At 49.3% G+C, this 19,315-nt stretch overlaps 4 protein-coding genes across 4 annotated transcripts in view; 1 reads left to right on the plus strand and 3 right to left on the minus strand.

The window, feature by feature from the left end:
• LOC125953336 (protein DEK) overlaps positions 1 to 5,136 on the minus strand; it is a 5,353-nt gene extending 217 nt beyond the window's left edge. Inside the window, exons 1-9 of the mRNA XM_049682829.1 lie at positions 4,987 to 5,136; positions 3,791 to 3,977; positions 2,940 to 3,713; positions 2,742 to 2,854; positions 2,515 to 2,670; positions 2,149 to 2,440; positions 1,872 to 2,077; positions 1,650 to 1,802; positions 1 to 1,549 (exon numbers count right to left, since the gene is read on the minus strand). The exon at positions 1 to 1,549 is cut by the window's left edge and continues 217 nt beyond it. Of these exons, the coding sequence (XP_049538786.1) occupies positions 1,535 to 1,549; positions 1,650 to 1,802; positions 1,872 to 2,077; positions 2,149 to 2,440; positions 2,515 to 2,670; positions 2,742 to 2,854; positions 2,940 to 3,713; positions 3,791 to 3,977; positions 4,987 to 5,028 (1,938 nt within the window). The 5' untranslated portion in view covers positions 5,029 to 5,136 and the 3' untranslated portion in view covers positions 1 to 1,534. The remainder of the gene's footprint in view (positions 1,550 to 1,649; positions 1,803 to 1,871; positions 2,078 to 2,148; positions 2,441 to 2,514; positions 2,671 to 2,741; positions 2,855 to 2,939; positions 3,714 to 3,790; positions 3,978 to 4,986) is intronic.
• LOC125953345 (flap endonuclease 1) lies at positions 5,127 to 6,532 on the plus strand. The gene is made up of 2 exons (XM_049682838.1): positions 5,127 to 5,325; positions 5,396 to 6,532. Exons 1-2 carry the CDS (start codon positions 5,127 to 5,129, stop codon positions 6,469 to 6,471), a joined length of 1,275 nt encoding a protein of 424 aa, XP_049538795.1. The 3' UTR covers positions 6,472 to 6,532.
• On the minus strand, positions 6,493 to 9,942 carry LOC125953332 (integrator complex subunit 8). The gene is made up of 5 exons (XM_049682824.1): positions 9,751 to 9,942; positions 9,227 to 9,689; positions 8,176 to 9,161; positions 6,771 to 8,113; positions 6,493 to 6,694 (listed from the first exon to the last, which is right to left on the minus strand). The coding sequence occupies exons 1-5, from the start codon at positions 9,860 to 9,862 to the stop codon at positions 6,575 to 6,577; spliced, it is 3,024 nt and encodes a 1,007-aa protein (XP_049538781.1). The 5' UTR covers positions 9,863 to 9,942; the 3' UTR covers positions 6,493 to 6,574.
• A 1,019-nt stretch (positions 9,943 to 10,961) lies between these two features.
• Positions 10,962 to 19,315, minus strand: part of LOC125958098 (MOXD1 homolog 1) — a 36,716-nt gene continuing 28,362 nt past the window's right edge. The window contains exons 2-6 of the mRNA XM_049691220.1: positions 15,235 to 15,387; positions 13,226 to 13,512; positions 11,835 to 12,513; positions 11,225 to 11,758; positions 10,962 to 11,159 (exon numbers count right to left, since the gene is read on the minus strand). Of these exons, the coding sequence (XP_049547177.1) occupies positions 10,962 to 11,159; positions 11,225 to 11,758; positions 11,835 to 12,513; positions 13,226 to 13,512; positions 15,235 to 15,387 (1,851 nt within the window). The remainder of the gene's footprint in view (positions 11,160 to 11,224; positions 11,759 to 11,834; positions 12,514 to 13,225; positions 13,513 to 15,234; positions 15,388 to 19,315) is intronic.

A 19,315-nucleotide genomic window follows, 5' to 3' on the forward strand; every position in this document is an offset into this window, starting at 1 on the left:
GTTAATCGATCCTATTTGTGTGTCCACTCTACAGAGGCTTAATGTTGAGACATAGATCCTCGCTGCATGCAAGAAGCATTCAGAAACGAAGGAATCCTTCCACATCGACAATCGTTTGTTTGTGACGATAAGGGGTTATTTTTTGTCTTGCCGTTTACTACATTTATTACACTTATAAATTCGCACCCAACCGATAGCGCATGCTATCGGAAGGCTAGCTCGCAGAATGGGCAAACTTAGGGATGGATGCTGCAAAGCTCGTCCATCCCTGTTGTCGCTCTTAAAGGTTGACCTTGATCAAGAAAGGGGGATTGTTGTGATGAAGGGAGTTATAGTGCCGTAACGAAGTATAATATAGTAAAACAACCCATTTAAAAACACTCTCCTCAATGATTCCTATGTCTATGAGCTGCTGCTGCTGCTGCGGCTGCGGTGCGCTTGGTATTCTAACTTTTTCTTTCTAGATGCTGCTCGAACCGCCAGTTGAACTTTAGAATTTTGTCATTATCTACCCGGGTGCCGAAGCGAAAACACGATCCCAAAAATGCAGCATTATTCACACGCTACCACCACCTCCTTCTTCTGCGTTCCTCGACTGGCCTTGGTCTGGGGGTTTATGTTGTGAATTGTTTAAAGCCCTAATAGCAACGCCTCAGAGCGCATCCTGCAGTGCGTCACACGATCTCGCGATCACTGCTGCCATCTACGCTAACCTAGTAGATGCTACTTTCACGTGTTTCTAGCTTCTCTTGCATTTTTCTGCCTACTGTGGTAGTGTGTTGTGTAACTCATACATCATTTGTCCTTTCATCCCCTCCTTTCAATGTGTTCCTGTTTCATCGATAAGCATCGTTGGCTTATTGCCTTCTACTACTAAACGTTACCGCTCGGCCGAGTGCCATCGGTATCTAATTCAAATTGAATAATTCTACCACGTGGGAGATGTGGCTCTTGTAAACCGGGATTCTCCACACCGTCTACGTGCTTCGTTTTCGATCCCGTGCCCACAGGCACCTTCGCAACGTGATATAGCACGAAAGGCATCTCTGAAACCAACACCGGATTAGCGCATCCTTCCCAATTGATGCATCTATGTGTGTGTGAGTGTGTGAATGTGTTGTCTGATTTGTTTGAAGAGAAAACATTAAGCCTCCAAAAGCTCGTTCTTATCCTTTCACTGTTCCGCTCTGGTCGGTTCTGTACACGCTTGCTCTAGGCATCAGAAGATAATGAAGATACGGGGAGGTTCGTTCTCTTACGATGACTCCACACTGGTTGCTGCTATGTTCACGTGTGCACCATCGGTGTGGAGGGTGCTATTAATGTGCCCTGTTGCACTACAGAATACACACACATGCACACACACGCACACACGTTGATAACCGGTACTGTGTTGTGTGTTTTGTGTTTGTTTAAGGGAATAAAATCTGCAACTAACACCGCTCTCCTTGGCCCTAACGATCGATTGATCGAACGATCCGATCCGAAAACTCCGATCTACCGTCCCCTCAGCCACGGCGCTAACGTCCCATTTTTACGTTGATATTAGCTACGAAGAGATAGACCGAGAGAGAGAGAGAGAGAGAGAGTGAAGAACGATTAGGTTGAGATGCTGACATAGAACATTCGGGGGCCACAATGGGACGTACAGATTTGACTGTGGCTTTGATGAAATCCTTTTTATGCGACAGATCGTGATCGGGGTATTTGGCGTACACCTTCTTGCACACCGTTTTCATCGTGATCTCCTCCAGGTTGGCTTCCTCCAGGATCTCCTTGAGGAACTCTTTGATATCGTCCTCCTGTACGTGACGGAAGCGAAGTGAACCAGGTTAGACAGCGGAGCAGAGTAAGCGCACTCGCGTACTTACACTTGGCGGTGCAGCCGTATCCGGTTCCTTCTCCTGTTGTTTGGTCTTCTTGACTAAAGGCTTTTCGTCCTCCGACTCATCCACATCTGGTTCCTGCTCTTCGTCTTCCTCTTCTTCGTCGTTTTCGGCCTCGTCCTCTTCGGAACTGTTACCACCGCGCTTCGGTTTCTTTGCACTCGCTGCTGCTCGCTTTGGCCGTCCACGGCCTAAAGGAAAAAAACGGTTGTATTACGAAAACTGCTTCTTGCGGTGATCACCCGCACGGTATGGTACGTACCCTTGGCTGGAGTGGTTGCGGCCGCTGTTGTACTCCTGCCTCTGTTGTTGGCAGCAACCCGGCCTCGCTGGCTTGCTGGTGTGGTTACTGCTTTCCGCTTCGGTCGTCCACTATCCTCACTGTCTACCTCTTCCTCTTCTTCGTCCTCTTCTTCTTCTGATTCTTCTTCACTTTCCGTGTCTGCTTTCCGCTTGCGTCCACGCGCTCGAAGTGCCGGACGGGCTGTGGCTGCAGCACTCGCTCGGCCTCTTCCTCGTGCCGGAGTTGCTACCTTTTTCTTCTTACGATCATCCTGTAAGCAGAAAAAGGTCGTAAATTCGTCGATTGATTTGGGTTGTGGATATTTGCGCCTGATGTTTTACGTACTTCGCTAAAATCCTCGTCACTGACGCTCTCTTCCGATTCGTCCTCGCTGTACTTGCGCTTCCGAACATTGCGGGCCGAGGTGCGGCTTCCCCGTGCTGGCGCACGCGATGATCTTCGCTTACCGACGTCCGAGTCTGATCCGGCAGATGGATTGTACTGTAAAGCAAAAAAAAATCATTAGCAATCCGTATCGAGTTGCGAGTATGTTCCCGGAAATTTCCACTTACGTCCGAGCCACTGTCGGACCCACGGCGTGCCCGTCCTCTTCCACGGCCCACCGTCTTTACTGCCGGTTCTTCCTCTTCTTCCGAGCTGGAGTAATCTACGTATAGGGAATCATCTACAAATAGTTATCGAGCGGAAATTAATTACAACTGCACTCAACCAAATTGACGATCCAGGATGCGATCACTACGCATACACACCTTGGTAACCACGGCCAGCTGTTGATCGTTTCGGACGACCGCTGGACGATTTAGATGATGCCGTATCGCCTCTGCCACCTCTGGCTGGTGCCTTCGCTGGTGGGCCACGTCGCGCAGGAGCCTTCTTCTTTGGTGCCTCCTCTTCGCTTTCCTCTTCCTCCTCTTCCTCTTCTTCGCCCGCCTCATCCTCCTCTTCGTCTTCCTCTTCGCCACCCTCTTCCTCGTCTTCGGGTAGCTCCTCATCACCGTCCGGCTTCAGCAGGAAACTGCAAATGCGACCCGCCAGCTCCTCCTTGCTGCCCTTTTTATCCAACGCCAGTATCTCGGCCGTCAGAGCGAGCTTCTTCGCATCCTGCTTGTCGATAGTCGCCTGCAGCCGCTTCTTATACTGCTCCGAGTCGGCCCCGAACTCGAACCCATCGAACTTGCGCAGGTTCTTCTTCAAAACGGTCGGCTTACCGGGTGCCTCGTACAGAATCGTGTGCAGCGTCTGCAAAGTCTCGATCTTGGCCTTTGTGATGTTAGCATCGATCAGGGCGATCGCGCCAAGAGTCTTGCCACCGGCATCGGCAGTCTTCTCTTCACCGTTGCCTTTACCTGCCGGCCCCTCATCGTCCTCCTCTTCCTCCTTCTTGGCGCCGTTACGATTCTTTGCCGTCAATTTATTGTCTCCGTTGCCCTGGCAACCAGCTGTAGAAGAATCTTTTTCGCCTTTGGCATCATTTCGCTTGCCATCGACCGACTCTAGGCCTTCCGATTTTGGCTTTTCGGTATCTACACGATGTGGGTAGAACACAGTAAACATTAGCAGGTTACACACTCTTGATCAGCGAGCAATTCCAGCAATTTACCTTCTTTCTCCTCAACTTTCGGTGCCGTCGTCGACGAAGCCTTCTTGGATTCATTCTTCTCATCGGTGGATTCAGTTCCACCACCGGTAACGGGTTCGGCCTTACTGTTACCGACGTCAGGGGTGTCCTTATCCACACTGGCAGCGGTGGTGGCCGTCACGGTGGTAGTCTTCTCATCATCTTTAGCCTGTTCCCATGAACGTGGTTGATAGATGCACGCAGAGAAAAAAAATCGATTTAAAACATTCGCAGGACATTTCAACGTCAAGAAAAAGAAAACCAAAAGTAAACATGTGCGGGATCCAGCGCGGCGTTTCCTTTCGGAGGATGTACAACTCTCCGCCGCACTAACGCGTTCCACAGCGCAACAGCAAAGCAATCCAGAGAAATATGTCACAGTCGATTACTTAATCACGCATCAAAACACAGCGCGCGGAGTGTGCCACGAAACGAATTCGTGCTGGACGACGACGGACAGGAAGGCGAGCGGGCTGGCGGAACGGGGTGAATCGATCGAACGAATCAGCGGATTCGTGATGGATTCAACACGGCGGACACACCGCCTGCAGGTGGACCTCTCCTAAAGCGAGTTTTCCATCGTGAAACCCGTTTACGCGGCGTTAAGCGTCATCGTCGTTAGCTCTGGCGCGGGAATCGCAACAAAACGCCATGATCAAACGGCGTGGATGGGAAAATATGTCGAAAGTTGTGCCCGCACCCCGCCAAGCCAACTTATTTAGTCAAGTAGGAAAACCTCGGCGACGCCATCCCCGCCTGCTAAACGAATGCGCTTTCACTTCGCGCGAAGGTAGCGACCTCTCTTTCTCACTACCGTCGTTGCCACCACACGCCGCACTCTTCTATCGCACGGTCCGCATCCCGGAATTCCGGAGGATCCCCGATAACGGAATCAACAAAAAAACACAAAAAAATTTCACACTTTTCTCGGAAAGTAGCCACCGCCATTATGCTCGCAGCTGGCGTTGCTTTTCGTTTCGTCCGAATACGGGAAAAGCGACACCGTGGCACGGGATTCTCGGGACTCTTCCGTGCGTCGTCGTCACCCCTCCCCCCGCCCTCCCTGTGAAGCGCGTTCCCCCGTGAAGCCAAGATGGAAGCACCAACACCCGCGGGCTCGCTGGAAATTTGCCGCGCACTTTCCGGCGTCCCGGACACCGCACAGAACGCGAACCTACCATTTTCGACAGCTTCTTCTCCTCATCGGCGTTGGCCGACATGATTTGCGCGGTGCCGCGGTATCAAAATTTCCACAAATTCTGCTGCGTTTCCCGAAGCGAGATAAACATTTACGTGTTTGACAGCGCGGCGGCAAAAAATGTTTTTTTTCTTTTCTGTCAGTGAGCTGTCAGACGGACGGGCTGTCAACGCGAAAGGGCGCAAAAAATTGTTTACTCTTCAAAGGACTCCGCCAGGACACGCCGCCAGTTTCATCATGGGAATTAAAGGACTTTCGCAGTTGATCGCCGATGTGGCCCCGTTCGCCGTTAAGGAGGGGGAAATCAAGACGTTCTTCGGTGCGTAAGCAAAACCCACGGAGCGAATCGTCATCGAATTAATTTCCGTCGTTTTGATTCCTCCAAAAAGGTCGTAAAGTCGCGATCGACGCCTCGATGTGCTTGTACCAGTTTCTGATTGCGGTGCGCGCTGAAGGGGCTCAGCTGACGTCGGTGGACGGAGAGACGACCTCGCACTTGATGGGCACCTTCTACCGCACGATCCGGCTGCTCGAGAACGGCATCAAGCCGGTGTACGTCTTCGACGGAAAACCGCCGGAACTGAAGAGCGGCGAGCTGAACAAGCGTGCCGAGCGTCGTGAGGAAGCACAGAAAGCACTGGATAAGGCAACCGAGGCGGGTGCGGTCGAGGACATCGAAAAATTCAACCGCCGGCTGGTGAAGGTCACGAAACAGCACGCGAACGAGGCGAAAGAGCTGCTCCGGCTGATGGGTGTGCCGTATGTGGAGGCACCGTGCGAAGCGGAAGCCCAGTGTGCGGCCCTGGTTAAGGCGGGCAAGGTGTACGCGACTGCAACCGAAGACATGGATGCGCTCACGTTCGGTTCCAACATCCTGCTGCGCCACCTTACCTTCAGCGAAGCCCGAAAAATGCCGGTACAAGAGTTCCACTACGAGAAGGTACTGAAGGGGTTCGAGCTGACGGCGGACGAGTTTATCGATATGTGCATCCTGCTCGGGTGCGACTACTGCGATACAATCCGGGGAATCGGCCCGAAGAAGGCGATCGAACTGATCAACAAGCACCGCTCGATCGAGCAGATACTGGAACATCTGGACAAGAGTAAGTACGTGGTGCCAGAGGATTGGAACTATCAGCAGGCGCGTCGTCTGTTCAAGGAACCGGAAGTGGCCGATGCGGCCGAAATCGAACTCAAGTGGAGCGAACCGGACGAGGAGGGATTGGTGAAGTACCTGTGCGGTGATCGGCAGTTTAACGAGGATCGTATCCGGGCGGGAGCGAAGAAAATACTGAAAACGAAAACCAGCGCCACCCAGGGACGGTTGGATTCGTTCTTCAAGGTACTTCCATCGACGGCCGGATCCGCGACACCGAAACGGAAGCAAGAGGACAAGAAACCACTTGTTGGGTCGGCCGCAAAGAAAGCTAAAACAGCAACACCTCGAGGTAGAAAGCCCAAATAAGGTTCACCAAATCGCTATTGATAAGCAATGAGTTATCGGATTTATATAATAATAAAAAGAATAGATTCCGTATAAACTGTCCTCTTTCGCTTTCCTTTCCCTGTTAGCACATGTACTGCTTGGCGAGTGATCGTAGAAAGCGGTTCTTCCGTACGGCAGCGGCCTCTCGCTTGATCTCATCGTTACTGTTCGCGTTCAGCTCCAGCTGCGCAAGGAACGAGCTCTGGAAAAGAGGAACAGGACAAATAATGCATCATGTATCACCGGAATCGTGGTAGACGATGACTGCGGATACGTACGGCCTGCAGCCGGCGCATATGCTCGCCCTTCTTCTGGTGCCAGTTGACGATGAACTCGAGCAGCGTTGGATCCCAGATGCAGCTATAATACGAATCCATCGCGTCTGCACTATTAGCCGCTTTCTCGCTAATACTCTTAAATGCGAGCCCATAGTCCGGTTCGTCGAAGAACTGACACATGACGGCGGCCTGCACAAAGCAACCCAGGTTCGAGCTGCACTTGATCATACGCCGAACAAGCACATCGTCTAGTAGTGGCCGCTGCGCATGCACTGTACAGTACTCGGTACCGGAGATTAGCACTGTAACATAGCAGCGCATGGCGGCCTCGTGATTGTTGCTCACGTACTCCAGATCACCTTTCAACTTAATCCACGGGATGTTGTTCGGGTAGTAGCGGAGCGCCTGGTTGAGCAGCAGATGCAGTGCTTCGGATACCAGCTTCAGGTTGTAGATCGAGGTATTGTTCAGATTAGTAGGCCACAGGAATAGGTACTCGGCGCTAATGTCCAGATTTGTTTCATCCTTCAATATGTTGTGTATCCGCGAGAGTAGCGAAAGCAACAGCGAAATAACGAGTGGATCGCGCAGTTTCACGATCAACTGTACCAGTGGCCCGTCTGAGGGTAGCTGTCGCTGTCTTGACCCCGGCGGATTGAGAAACATGGGCAGCACCAGCTCCCAGGCTTCACGGCTCGTCTTCTTTGTGCCCTTGAACTTCTCGATGTCCAGGAATGCTTGGGCCAAGGCCGAGCACAGCTCCAGCCCCGGGTATCGCTTATCCGGTTGCAGTTGCAACGAATTCCATTCGTTACAGTTCAGCAGCAGAGCAGCACAGTGTTCGACCACCTTACCATGCGGAACCAGTTCCCCAGTACCACTGGCAAGCAGCGTGTTCAGGCACTGTTTACAGCTGCGTATCAGTGCCTGCTGATCGGTCGGCTTACGGGGCCACTCTTCTAGCACCTGCTGCACCTGGACCAGTACCCCCTCCCAGGCCACCATCTTGCCGAGCTTGGTGACGAGCGGATTGCCAGCCAACTCAGGACGCTGCGTTTCGTTCTTCAGCACGGTTAGTAACGTTACGGCCGTACTGTAGTCCTTGCGTGCGGTTAACTCACGTGCCTTACCAATTAGAATGTACGCAAAGTCCTGTAGGAAGCCCCGCTGCAGAGGAATCAGGATCTGCTCGAGCGCATACGGTACCGTCCAGCTGGGGTTAATGGTGAACAGTGGTTTCGAAGGATTCGTACCGGCCAGCTTAACCAGTAGTTTGCGGACCGCACTGGCCGAGGTACAGGAGATGAGCTGTCGCTCTAGCTGGCCTACCTCTAGCCGGACATCTGAAAAGAGCAATGAACATGAACAGGCGATCTTCACTGTACTCTCCCTCACCCTTTCTTACTTTTTGTTTCCGGAATGATCCAATCGCTCTGCACCGCAATTCCGGACAGCTGCGTATCGGGCTCGGACCGCTGCTGCCGATAGTCCTGCAGCTCCTGCTCTGACACTATCTTCGGGTACGTGCGCACAAAACCCTCGATGGCATTTCCAAGTTCAGCACCGTATAACGTTACGAGACCGAAGAAGTAGCGACGCAATAGCGCTTGATCTGCCTGTCCGAACTGATTAAACTGTTCGTCCGCGTACTGGAACAGTGACTCGATCAGCTTCGCCTGTTGGTGTTTGTACTTTTGGAGCGCCACATTGCAACTCAGTATGTTCTCGCCATCCATCACGTACCGGATGATGTTGAGCGCCACAACAGCTAGTTCGAGTTCCTTCTGCTCGACCGGATTACCGTCCGTGCTACCGATCGCATTGTAGCCCTCGATGTTAAGCTCGAGCAGCTTCCGTTGGGTCATCGGGATTTCGCGCCGAATGTTGTCTTCCTTCAGGATGACCACGATGTCGGAGTAGTGGTTCAGGATGGATTCATGCAGTCGCTGTAGCAGCCCATCCGGTTCACCGGTAACACCGCACGCTAGCAGATACGCCTGAAGCGCATCCACATCGACCGTACAGTATAGGGCACGTGAACCGTCCGGTTCGATTTCCCGTTGCCACTCGGTAAAGTTCTCCTTACACAGCAAGACGTTCTGTCGTGCTAGCTCGTACCGCTGCACGTACAGATAATACATGCAGAGATCGTAGTGTATCTGCGTCCGCAGTTCACAGGGTCGGATGGCAAGGGCAGCGTCGAACCGCTGCTGCATACTGCCCGCGTTCGCATCGAGCGGAACGAAAGAATCGTACGTGAGGACGCGAAATGCTTGCGGTTCCTGCACCAGCTGCGTTAGAAAGTCGATACTGTGCTGTGTGAAGGGCTCCAGTGCCGACAAGGAGGACTCATCGCGTAGGGTAAACGCCGCCGGATCTGGAACCGATTGACTGCGGTAGAACAAAGACAATTAAGCACGGTTGCACCATTAAAGAAAAGGCGAGGATACACTTACGAATGACCGACGAAAGGTTTGGCGGTTTTGATAGCGGCCGCACGTAGCACCTGAGCTCGCAGCACCCAGCGATGGTAGAGTGTGAGAGCGAACGTCAGAGCGTGCTTGGATCCATCCGCACCGGCAGACGGTGGTTCGTGCACGAGGGACAGCGGCAATACGACCATCTTACCGGCCATGATACTGCATAAATCCCCTAACAACTGCACCTGGCGAGCCACGGGAAGGCTGCGCTCAAGCTGATCCAAATCCCACCGAATAAAGGCGGCCACTTTCAGGGCCAGTATCTTGAGGGCAAGCTGCTTTTTCGTGTATCGCAGTCCATCGGACGGTGGCATTAGTTTACCGGCTGTTTCGGGAGGGTCTCCGGCAGTCGGCGTGGGGACGCTACTGGGTTCGTGCGGGTTTTGGCCCTCCGGCACGATGGAGAGAAACTGCGTGATCAACGCGGTGGGTGAGGGATCTACAACGACAACCGTTGTGTGATGATCATGGAAGATCGCGATACGGCTTTCGCTACTCACCGGGGTTCGGTTTACTAAGGTGTTTTGTGAGGAGAGCGGGTTTTAGAAGAAATTCGAACCACAATATCGTCTCCTCCGACAGGGGCACCGTCCGGGGTTTCAAGAGATCCATTTCCAGTCAACCGCTGGTTCAATAAAAAAGTTAATTTGATCTTTTCACGCCGGGAAAAGTACAAAAATCTGCAGAAACTTCCACGAATTTACGAATTTTTAAACTCCGAACAAGAAGAAGAAGAAAATCACAACAAACAATGATTTTATGAAGTCTGCGTTAAAGCCGGGTTGAATCTGAAGCGCGCTTGAGTTGCCGCAGATTTTCCGGATTTTCCGTGTTAAAAAACCAACCGTGAAAATGGAAAACCGCGAGATTTCCGCGATTAATACCTTTTCTCATTATTTCGTTCAAATTCAGTTATTTCAAACTATGTTGTGCAAGCTTTATTCCATATTCGGTAGTAATCGTTATTGTACATTTACCGGTTTGGCCTCTTCGTTACATTGACCAAATTCCTAGAACTTACACTATCCTACAAGCTATCTTAGGACACTCCTTAGGACTAAGCGTCCGTTCGTGGCCACGGCTCGTTGTACACGTGGTGTACATTAACGTACCCGAGGTGGCCTAAGAGCATTTAAACATACTTCGTTCGTTCGCTTCAAAATTCCAAAACCCAAAACGGGTCAGAAGTTCAAGGACGATACGTACACTTTGGCATTTCTACTCGTTCACTGCAGCCCTCGCACCGTACTTTTCCGTTCGATGGATAGTTTCGGTTCGTCAATAGCCACGACCTAACTGTTTAACGATTCAACGACACCGCTTTCTGGTGTATGACTCGATGGACTACACAGACACTACAGGTCATTAGAAGGCGCAGGTAGTAGTAGCGCAAGAAGCGATAGAGCCGATGCACTCCGAAGAAGAGTGCTGGAAATAAATTAGGAGTCATTGTGCGTCGGCCGAGAGCTTATGTTATAACTTAGATCCTAAAGAGACGAGTTTGACGATCGTCACGGCAAACAGAAGATCCTCAGGATGGGGAATGTCGATAAGATGGGTCTTGGGTTGGGGCTGGGATAATAAATAAGCCATGGACGATGGAGGAGACTTATGAAAAAACACAGCATGTGCGGCAGCCCGGTACGTTTCCTCGATTAAACTTGGCCTCGTACTGAGCTCCTCTTACAGAGGACCTATTCCATCGGGGGCATTAGAGTGTATGCGCGTGACTTAACCGTCGATACAGGATAAGCAAAGCCAGGATGAGTAACTTCGTGCTGGACATACGCCGGTGTGCGGTGGAGGAGGAGTGGTGATGGTTCGAGAGGTCCATAAACAGATGGTACGGACACTGACTGGGAGCTTTCACGAACGTATCGAAGGTAGGGTATTTGAATATTTCCGAAGCCTGTTGGGAATAGAGAAAACGAAAGGTGAGCTTCGAGCATAATAGACACTGACGCCTGGACTTACCACTGAGATAGAATCGCTGGACACACGGCAGAAGGTCATGTGCTTGCCCGTAAGTATGCTCTGTTCCACGCGCCGCGTGAACAGTGGTTCCGACCATGGCAGTTGGTTCAGGTGTGACAAAAAAGTACGATCGTGAAACTCGACCGGATCAGAAATGATTAGCCGATTGAGGATTGATTCCCGGTATAGGACATCTTCCTCCTCCTCGACAATGCTGTACTCCCGGGCATTCTGGAGTGCCCGTATGGCGAGCTGGTTCTGCTCGTCGTCCACCTCGCCACCGGGCGCAAAGTTCGGGAAGATCGTCGTCGGCAGCAGATCCAGGATGTTGCCGTTGTAGAGGAACAGATTCTCTACGTCCGTCATGTTCATCGCGTAGAACTGGAACACGCCGAACGTTTCGAAAAACTCCTTCACTGGCGTCATACTGTAGCAACCGGCCAGCTCGATCTTTGGGTAGTACGTGATGAACGAAAGGCACATTTCTTGCTTCGTCGAGTATCCGCCCAGCGTCGGTCGCCTTCGGCCAACGGTCTGGAAAGACAATGTTTAAAGGAGAAAGTTTTAAATCAAATATTAGCACCATTCGTCAACCAGGCGTTGTCTTTACCTCATAAGCACAATCCGTAATCAGATAGTCTCCGGGCAGCACATTGGTTTCGTTCTCCAGCTGACGGATCTGCTGGAAGTTGTGATTGTAGTTATCGTCTTCGACGATCCGGGGTAGCTCCTTGCCTTCGCGCACATGCCGCAGGCTCATCTTTCGACCGGCTACGTGCGAGTGCAGAGCGGCCGATACAATGTTAATACCGATCTCTGGAAACACGGCACCGGTGCAGGACGGTCCACAGATACCGACGTTCCGGTACAGCTTTTGGCCGGGCGGTATCATTTGCGTATCCGAAACGGACACACCCGAAATCATCATACCGGCATCGTGGCGCCGGACATGACGCGTGTAGTGAATCCGGAAGCCGGAGTGATCCAGTACCCGTTTCGCACGCGGATTGTCGTAGTGCACCTCGAGCATGTAGTACCGGGCCGCACCCTTATCGCCCCCAATCGGGATACCGATGTGCTCGGGAAGAAACTGACCGGATGCACCGACACCCCACGTCGCAACGGGGGTGATGCACGAATCCCAGTCGCGTGGTGTCAGCAGATTGCTGTTACATACGGCACCGCTGCTCTTGACCCATACGTCCCAGGAGTTGGGATCGGAACCGGGGTACGAGTTGGTGGAACACTCGAATAGTGTCATATGGTGCACGAGCGGTTGTTTCGTTGAGCTGCAAAGATAATGGAAATAAGAGAAGAGCACTAGGTTAGAATGGTTTGGCTAGCGGTCCTCTGGGCGTACTTTTGGTGCCACTCGATTGACCTTTGACACTACTGTTCCTGTCGACTGTTTGCTTGTTTCCACGTCGCATCTGTTGAACTTTCACCCTACCCCAATTGCTATTTTTTGTTAGATTACTTGTGCACTGCAGATAATAGAGAATCAATTATCAGATTTCAGCATCAGTTCTATAGCCATAATTTATGCTAATTCCGCTAGCTATGAATCGCAGTAAAAAGCGGGACGAAGCTGGTGGTACCGGTGGGATTTAAAGATTTGATAAACATGCTGTGCTAGTTTGGAACAGCGCAAAATTGAGATCGAGTTTAGATAAAAGGCATACGGAACAAATCCCCAAATTCACAATTCAACGGTGTTCCACCCGGGGAACCCTAGCTCCTCTTCAACTACTGATAACATCTGAACGGATCTGACTGTTCGTTCTGCAGGCGACAGAGTCAACCGCACGCGACCATCTGCGATAATCAGGAGACAAATTGAAAAACGCTAACGTAGGCTGGACGCAGTATACACCCGCGAACCAAGTTAGCTATCGGGCAGAGCAATCTTCCGAGCCTGCTTTGATAATTTATCACTTAATTTATCCACTCGCGCGCCTTATGCAAATATGTTTTTCTTTCTATTAGATGCGTCTCTGTTACCTTTCCTTAGTCAGCAGCGCCTCGTAGCCGATGATGTGGTGTTTCTCGCGCAACGTTGGCGCCTTCAGGATTTTGCACCAGTACAGCGTGTCCATGCTGGCGTCGATGGAGACGTTCTTCACCGTTACGTCCCACTGGCGCAGATCTTCTCGCTGATCCGTTGGTCGCCGGAACTGCGGTCCGAGAAAGTGGATCGAGCGAGCCCCACGATTTTTGCTGTGTCCTTTCAAGCTGCCGGCTACTGGATCCCGATCACCGTACGACCACAGCACCTTCATCGTATCGGCCTGCAATAGACAACAAGATAACATTTTGATTAACTAGAATGAATGGATATTAGAACAGTTCAGAGTGAACGGTAGGCTACAACAAGCGCTAATCACAGTGCCACTAGTTCTTAGCTATCATTATATCTTCTCATACTTGCTTTTAAAGCAACTTTATGCAGAGTAAATTAGATCTTAAATTCCAAAAGCTGTACAAAGATGCGACGACCGACAGTGGTGCCACTGCGTGTTTGCTGAATGAGTCTGCTCGTCTTATAATTATGCGGAGGAAAACTCCAGGAAGGAAAACTTTTAATTTTCCTCACCTTTGCTTCTGTCCATTGACCTTCCTTCCTGAGAAACGCTACTCGTTTTATGGAAAGAAGCCCAATGTTTTTTTAATTGTGCAGACACTTTTGGTCGACCAACAGGGAAGCAAGCAACAAGTTAGAATGGTAGATTGTTAAGGGGTGGCAACAGGTTAAACGCGTTGTGCTGAGCATAACGAAACGCAAATTGACTTCAAAAGGGGAAAAGGGAATATGATGTTTTGGGAAACAAAATGAAAAAAGAGCCAGCCAGTAGGAGGACAATGGGAGTATGGCGAACCGAAAGTTCTTCAGCTTCAGTACCGCCGTTGCTCAAGCTAAGAATGGATCACTAATTGCTATTTTTACGTAGGATGCGACCCGCAGAATGCTGTTGCGAAGTGAGGTAGTTCATTTCTCTAGAAAATACTAATTGTTGTGGATGTCCTCAAGGGACTGTTTGGACGTTTGAACCGTTAGCAGTATGCTCCTGCTAGAGCGTGTCATGTGCCTTGGTCTGCACGAAAAGGGCTGGCTTTGCTGTCTTTTCTTGATGATATTTAATTAGAGTTCGTCGGCCAAAGGTTACCGAATGAAGTTGTGCGGTAAGGTCTTTAACTTTATTGTAAGGTATTTATCTTTAGCCAAATTTCGTTTCCCTTCACTTAAAGATGCTATCCCACTAAAGTAACAAAGTAGATGAGTGTATTCTTAAACAGGCAAGTATAACGGGCGGTTTTCCCTATTCAGCAATTCACATTAAAAGCACACGTGGATATGTAACATAGAGCGGCATTCCTCTGGAGAGTAAAACTCGTAGCAATGGAATGCCGGTTTACTGTCCGCTCTAATGGCGCGTGACTACACCACCACTATTCCCGATGGAATGACACTATTCATGGCATTTTTAAACAGGACACTACAGCAAAAACTGTGCGGTGCGCTGAAGACAAGTGTATAATGTGGCTCCTTCTCTCTATCTACTTTATGCAGTGGCAGCAGCAACCACTAGAATCCGACTATAGCGATAAGATGCTCTAAACTCGAAAGACTGAGGGTATGGCGAGCTAACTGGAAATGTAATACTTGAAATGTGAAGATACTTTAAAAACATATTCGCTACTAGTTCACACTGTCCACACACAGTGCCGTGCAATGGAGCGACAAAGCAATGTGGGCACTGTACCAGCTTCTCAGCTGTTGGCGAACCTCTTTAGGCAGTAATACTCCGTGTGCTGTGTGTTTAAACGCGTTATTTTCTCTACCCTCGTCTGGCGAACGTAACGATGAGTCATGAGAAGCTATGAAAATGGAGCATAGCATAGCAATGGAGATTTTATACCCTTGCCATTCGGAGCTTGATGACGTTAATCACGCAGACACGAGACCACGTTTCACAACAACCACGTTTCGAATCTCGTACCGGGATACTTACACCAATAATTATGTCATGAGGATCGCAGGTCTCTAGCGCCCTCCGGAATGTAACGCTGGTATGGGTCAGGTTCTGGAATCCGCTTTCGATGTGATAGTTCTGCGTATCATCCTGAACCGGCATGTGGTGGTTATCCTTCGAGCCGTGACAATCCTGAAAACGAGGAAAAAGAAGAGGAAAGGGTAAGTGTGACTGGAATTCGGGGGTTTCGCAGAAAAAACAAAACCGTAATGAAATGTCGCATCCATAATGAATGTGCTGCATCGGAAGTACCGATGAAACGCAGCAAAGTGCATCCAATCGATGAATCCCGGGAAAAATCTAATCATGAAACGTAACAACGTACAGTCCAGGGTTGGAAGGCAATCAAGTTTTCAATTCAGCGGCATCGTATATCGGACTTCTGCACGTTTCGATTGAACAAGGTGAACCAATTTGATACTTCGACTGAAGTGGGAATGAGAGTTTCGTGTTTTGGAAAACTGTGTCCTGTAATTGGGTTCTTGCTCCCCTAGCTCGTTTGTAACGTCCCAGAAAGTCTTCAGATTGAGCTGTTAATGTGACCCATATTAAACACGAGGTATGCCCAGTACGCCGATTAGATTTAAGGTTCCGTCATTATTAACAGGGCTCTAGGAGGGGGGAGGAGGGCGCCGTTAAAGCAAAGCTAATTGCTCTTTTAGCGATGCTAGCAAACTAACATCTTCTGCAAAATAGTTCACCCAATTTGAGATCTAAGATATCTGAGATTAGCCATCAAAAGGAGCTCCATTTTAAGGCGTCACAAAACGCCTTAAAGGATACGTTTATATTTTACCCTCATGTATTAAAGAATAACCCACTCGTCGGTTTTGTCATCCTATATATTTAGCTTGCCTTGGCGATGGTCGAACATCGTTTGATAACTTGTTTTTCACGCTCCGTCGTTCTCCTTTCCGCTACACATGAACAATCCTTGTATTAGGCAACACGATTCGTTTGAAAAGGGGAAAAAAGTTTTCCAATAATTGCACCAACGCATTCAGCAGAAAGTGGCAGAAAATAAATTTCTGTTACGCAGCGTACGGTTGAAAGGCCTCACACATCGTGGTACTAAAGAGCGAGTGATATTGTACGGGAAAAGTTTGCCACCAGCGAGGTTCACGTGTTGTGGGCTTGGTACGATGAAAACATGTCCTTCAACCGTAGCGAGCGTCCCTGATTTGGTTGCTTGTTGGTTGGCAAAGTTTTCTTCCCTGTTCCCGCGATGCAACAGGCCAACGAACCGCTCGAAACATTGGATAATTCTGAGAAATGATCGAAATGGGTCGTATTCGTTATGTTTTGTAATGTGTATGCCTCCTCGCTCAACAGGTCAATGTAATGTTTTCCGTTCCGTTTATTTGCCTCATTTCGTGCCCAAGGAAGCGAGAACTTTTCGATTGTTGTGCTTCTCGATCGCGTCGGGAAAAAGGAAAACCAGCATTACGAAACAAGCCGTTGAATACAAGCTAACTTTCACCGTGCACGCCCTCCTCTCAATAGTAGAAGGGGCTTGTCGGATGTGGTTTTGAGTATAAGCTTCCGGATTCGATATCCTTCTCTGGGCCTACGTTCAAGTCGTTCAACTTCTTGCCACGGCCGTGAGGTCCAAAAACAAATTTGTTCGTCATAAAATATCCTCTACATCGTTCTACACCAGGAACCACAGCAGGTGGTAAGAAAAGTTTCTTATTGATGCGAAGACGCTGGTCGTTGCGAAAACCTATACCCGTTGGCTATCGGAAAACTTCGAGACCAAATTACGCTGAGGCGCAGAGATGGGGGAGGTGTGCAGGGTTTATGTGAAACTGTTTGGTTTAGAAATTCTCTGCCAAACGTCTTATTCTGCGGTGTTTTTTTTTTATTGTAGCTGGTGTTATGGCTAAGTACATTGAGATAACTGTAAATGAAATTGAATGGATTGTCCTTTGTGTTCACTAAATATTTGAATGAGTACAGTACTATGCCGTCTACCATTTATGTATATTCGAAAAGGTGGTTTCTTTCCAGTATCAACCGACATTTTTAGGTGGCGTTAACTTCACAGCATCACGTCCCTCTGATGGTTCGGATGGTTCGGATGGTGCCAAATGAATTGGCGTGATTGCAGCGCTGGCCACCGTCGACGGCAGCAATGGTGACCGAGCGACTTTGATCTTAAATTACGATGATTAAAAATGAAACAGCAGCATCGAGTGGGTAACTGTCAATAATTGTCTAGCAGAAAAACCAGACGGTGTGCAATAATGACGGTTGTGGTTCGAATGGTTGCCCCGGGGGATCAACTAGTGGCCTATTCGTTCTGTGCTTCATTACACGGTGCGATGTCCATTAGAACGGATTGCTTCAAGGCATAATTGATTCCGTTGTTTTCCGTAGTATTTCGCACATTCGCAAATTGTGCAATGGCGTTTCGAAAGAATTTAACTTGTTTGTGATCGGGAGGATTTGCTGTTTTTTTTTTTCTAGAGTTAAATCTGGTGCATTCCGTTATCCCAGCGCTCTCTCCGATGGATTCCGAATCGACAACATACTTCACTTTAGGGTAGGTTAAATTGCAACCACCACTTTCCACGATAGAGCGAATGTTTGGAATCCAGGCGAAAGGCTACCATCTGATTGCATAAAGCTGACTAATGCTTCTGTGGGGTAATGGATACGATAGGGCACTATTTGTACTAACTGATGTCTTTTGGCCACAGCCTTTCCGTATTCCGCTGTATCTGAATACCGTGTCGTAGTCCGTGCCAAATGGAAGGAAAATTCGAGGAAAAACCATGAAAACAGCGAAATGAACCCTTGGAAAACACTATTGGAAGGGAGCGCGTGCGGGATATTTGGTTACCGGTTACAGGCACCGGACAAGCCGGATGTAGAGTCGGGGTTAACCACTAATGGATTTTGGTTGCCACCAGCTATGGTTGCGAACGGTATCGAGCTACGAATGAAGAGGAATGAAGAAGAAGGTGAAGCAGAAGCCAAATAATCGGAAGTACGTTTTTTTCATTCGGAAACTATTTACTCAAGATAACGTAAATCTTCGATTCTGGATTCAAGTTACGACCGTGAACCACTGCTGATGTTTATGATCGAAGATTTAGCAAAACTACGAGTCTATCACACTTAACGATAACATAAAACATTGCGGATTATCCGCTTAAAACTGATCATAAACCATAATTCAAGTGTTACAAATAGCAATACGATATGAAAACTACCTCCGATCCAACATCAGGAATGTAATGAGATCAATGCAGACTCTCAATCCCTGTATCTTGTACAGGATTACTTAGTCTCACATCAGCATGTAGCGCATCCCGAGATGTACCCAGTTGTAACGACATTGTAACGCGAAATGGTTCAAAAACGTAAAGCCCATTAGCGAAGCTTAACATTACGTTTTAATTAGTACGCGAGCGAACGAAGGATGGAATGAGTTAAGCTGCTCTCATTATCGGCACACATACGCGCACCGCATTGATGGTAGCCACAGATTAAAATTTCACATTAAAAGAACATTTATTATCCACCTGTGAGCCCCGAGAGGAAGGTAGACCATCAGTTACAGGACGTTTGCCGTTTACACCGAGAACATGTGGATTAAATTGAAACAAACCGAGCTCGAGCTGGATCGGAACAGGAAGTGTTGGACTCAAGGCGTCCTTGAGCTGTTGAAAAATAGACCGACACAGGATTGGGATGCTCGCAACTGTAGAACTCGCTGCTCGCTGCACAACATTGCTCGTCTAATGGCATTCCCTCACGGCCAACCGAGCTCGCTTCTTCGTGCATCGTACTTAATCCCATTTCGATTTTGAGCACTCGAGTTTGTGTATGATGTGCAGTTGTGTCCTCATCCGTGTCCTTATGCATCATATAACCGTGGTCTCACAGTCTCACCAGAAAGCGTTTGCCATTCACGTTCCTTGTCATTCCTCTCGCCGCAAATCGGTGCCATTCAACCGTGGCCGAATGGTGCTTTCATTCAAAAAGTTTGCCCGCAATTTGAGCCAATTCGTTCGTAACCGGAGGCACTTTATACTTCGAGCGCAATAGGCTT

The sequence above is a fragment of the Anopheles darlingi genome, chromosome 3 (assembly GCF_943734745.1).
Source record: "Anopheles darlingi chromosome 3, idAnoDarlMG_H_01, whole genome shotgun sequence".
Classification (NCBI taxonomy): Eukaryota; Metazoa; Arthropoda; class Insecta; order Diptera; family Culicidae; genus Anopheles; species Anopheles darlingi.

What these genes read in the sequence shown, in the direction of transcription:
- LOC125953332 (XM_049682824.1), bottom strand. Translation starts at nt 9,862, where the DNA reads ATGGATCTCTTGAAACCCCGGACGGTGCCCCTGTCGGAGGAGACGATA. An exon ending in GATCATTCCGGAAACAAAAA is followed by an intron (nt 8,114 to 8,175) that starts GTAAGAAAGGGT and finishes TGCTCTTTTCAG; the next exon opens with ATGTCCGGCTAGAGGTAGGC. An exon ending in ATATGCGCCGGCTGCAGGCC is followed by an intron (nt 6,695 to 6,770) that starts GTACGTATCCGC and finishes CCTCTTTTCCAG; the next exon opens with AGCTCGTTCCTTGCGCAGCT.
- LOC125953345 (XM_049682838.1), top strand. Translation starts at nt 5,127, where the DNA reads ATGTTTTTTTTCTTTTCTGTCAGTGAGCTGTCAGACGGACGGGCTGTC. An exon ending in GGAAATCAAGACGTTCTTCG is followed by an intron (nt 5,326 to 5,395) that starts GTGCGTAAGCAA and finishes TCCTCCAAAAAG; the next exon opens with GTCGTAAAGTCGCGATCGAC.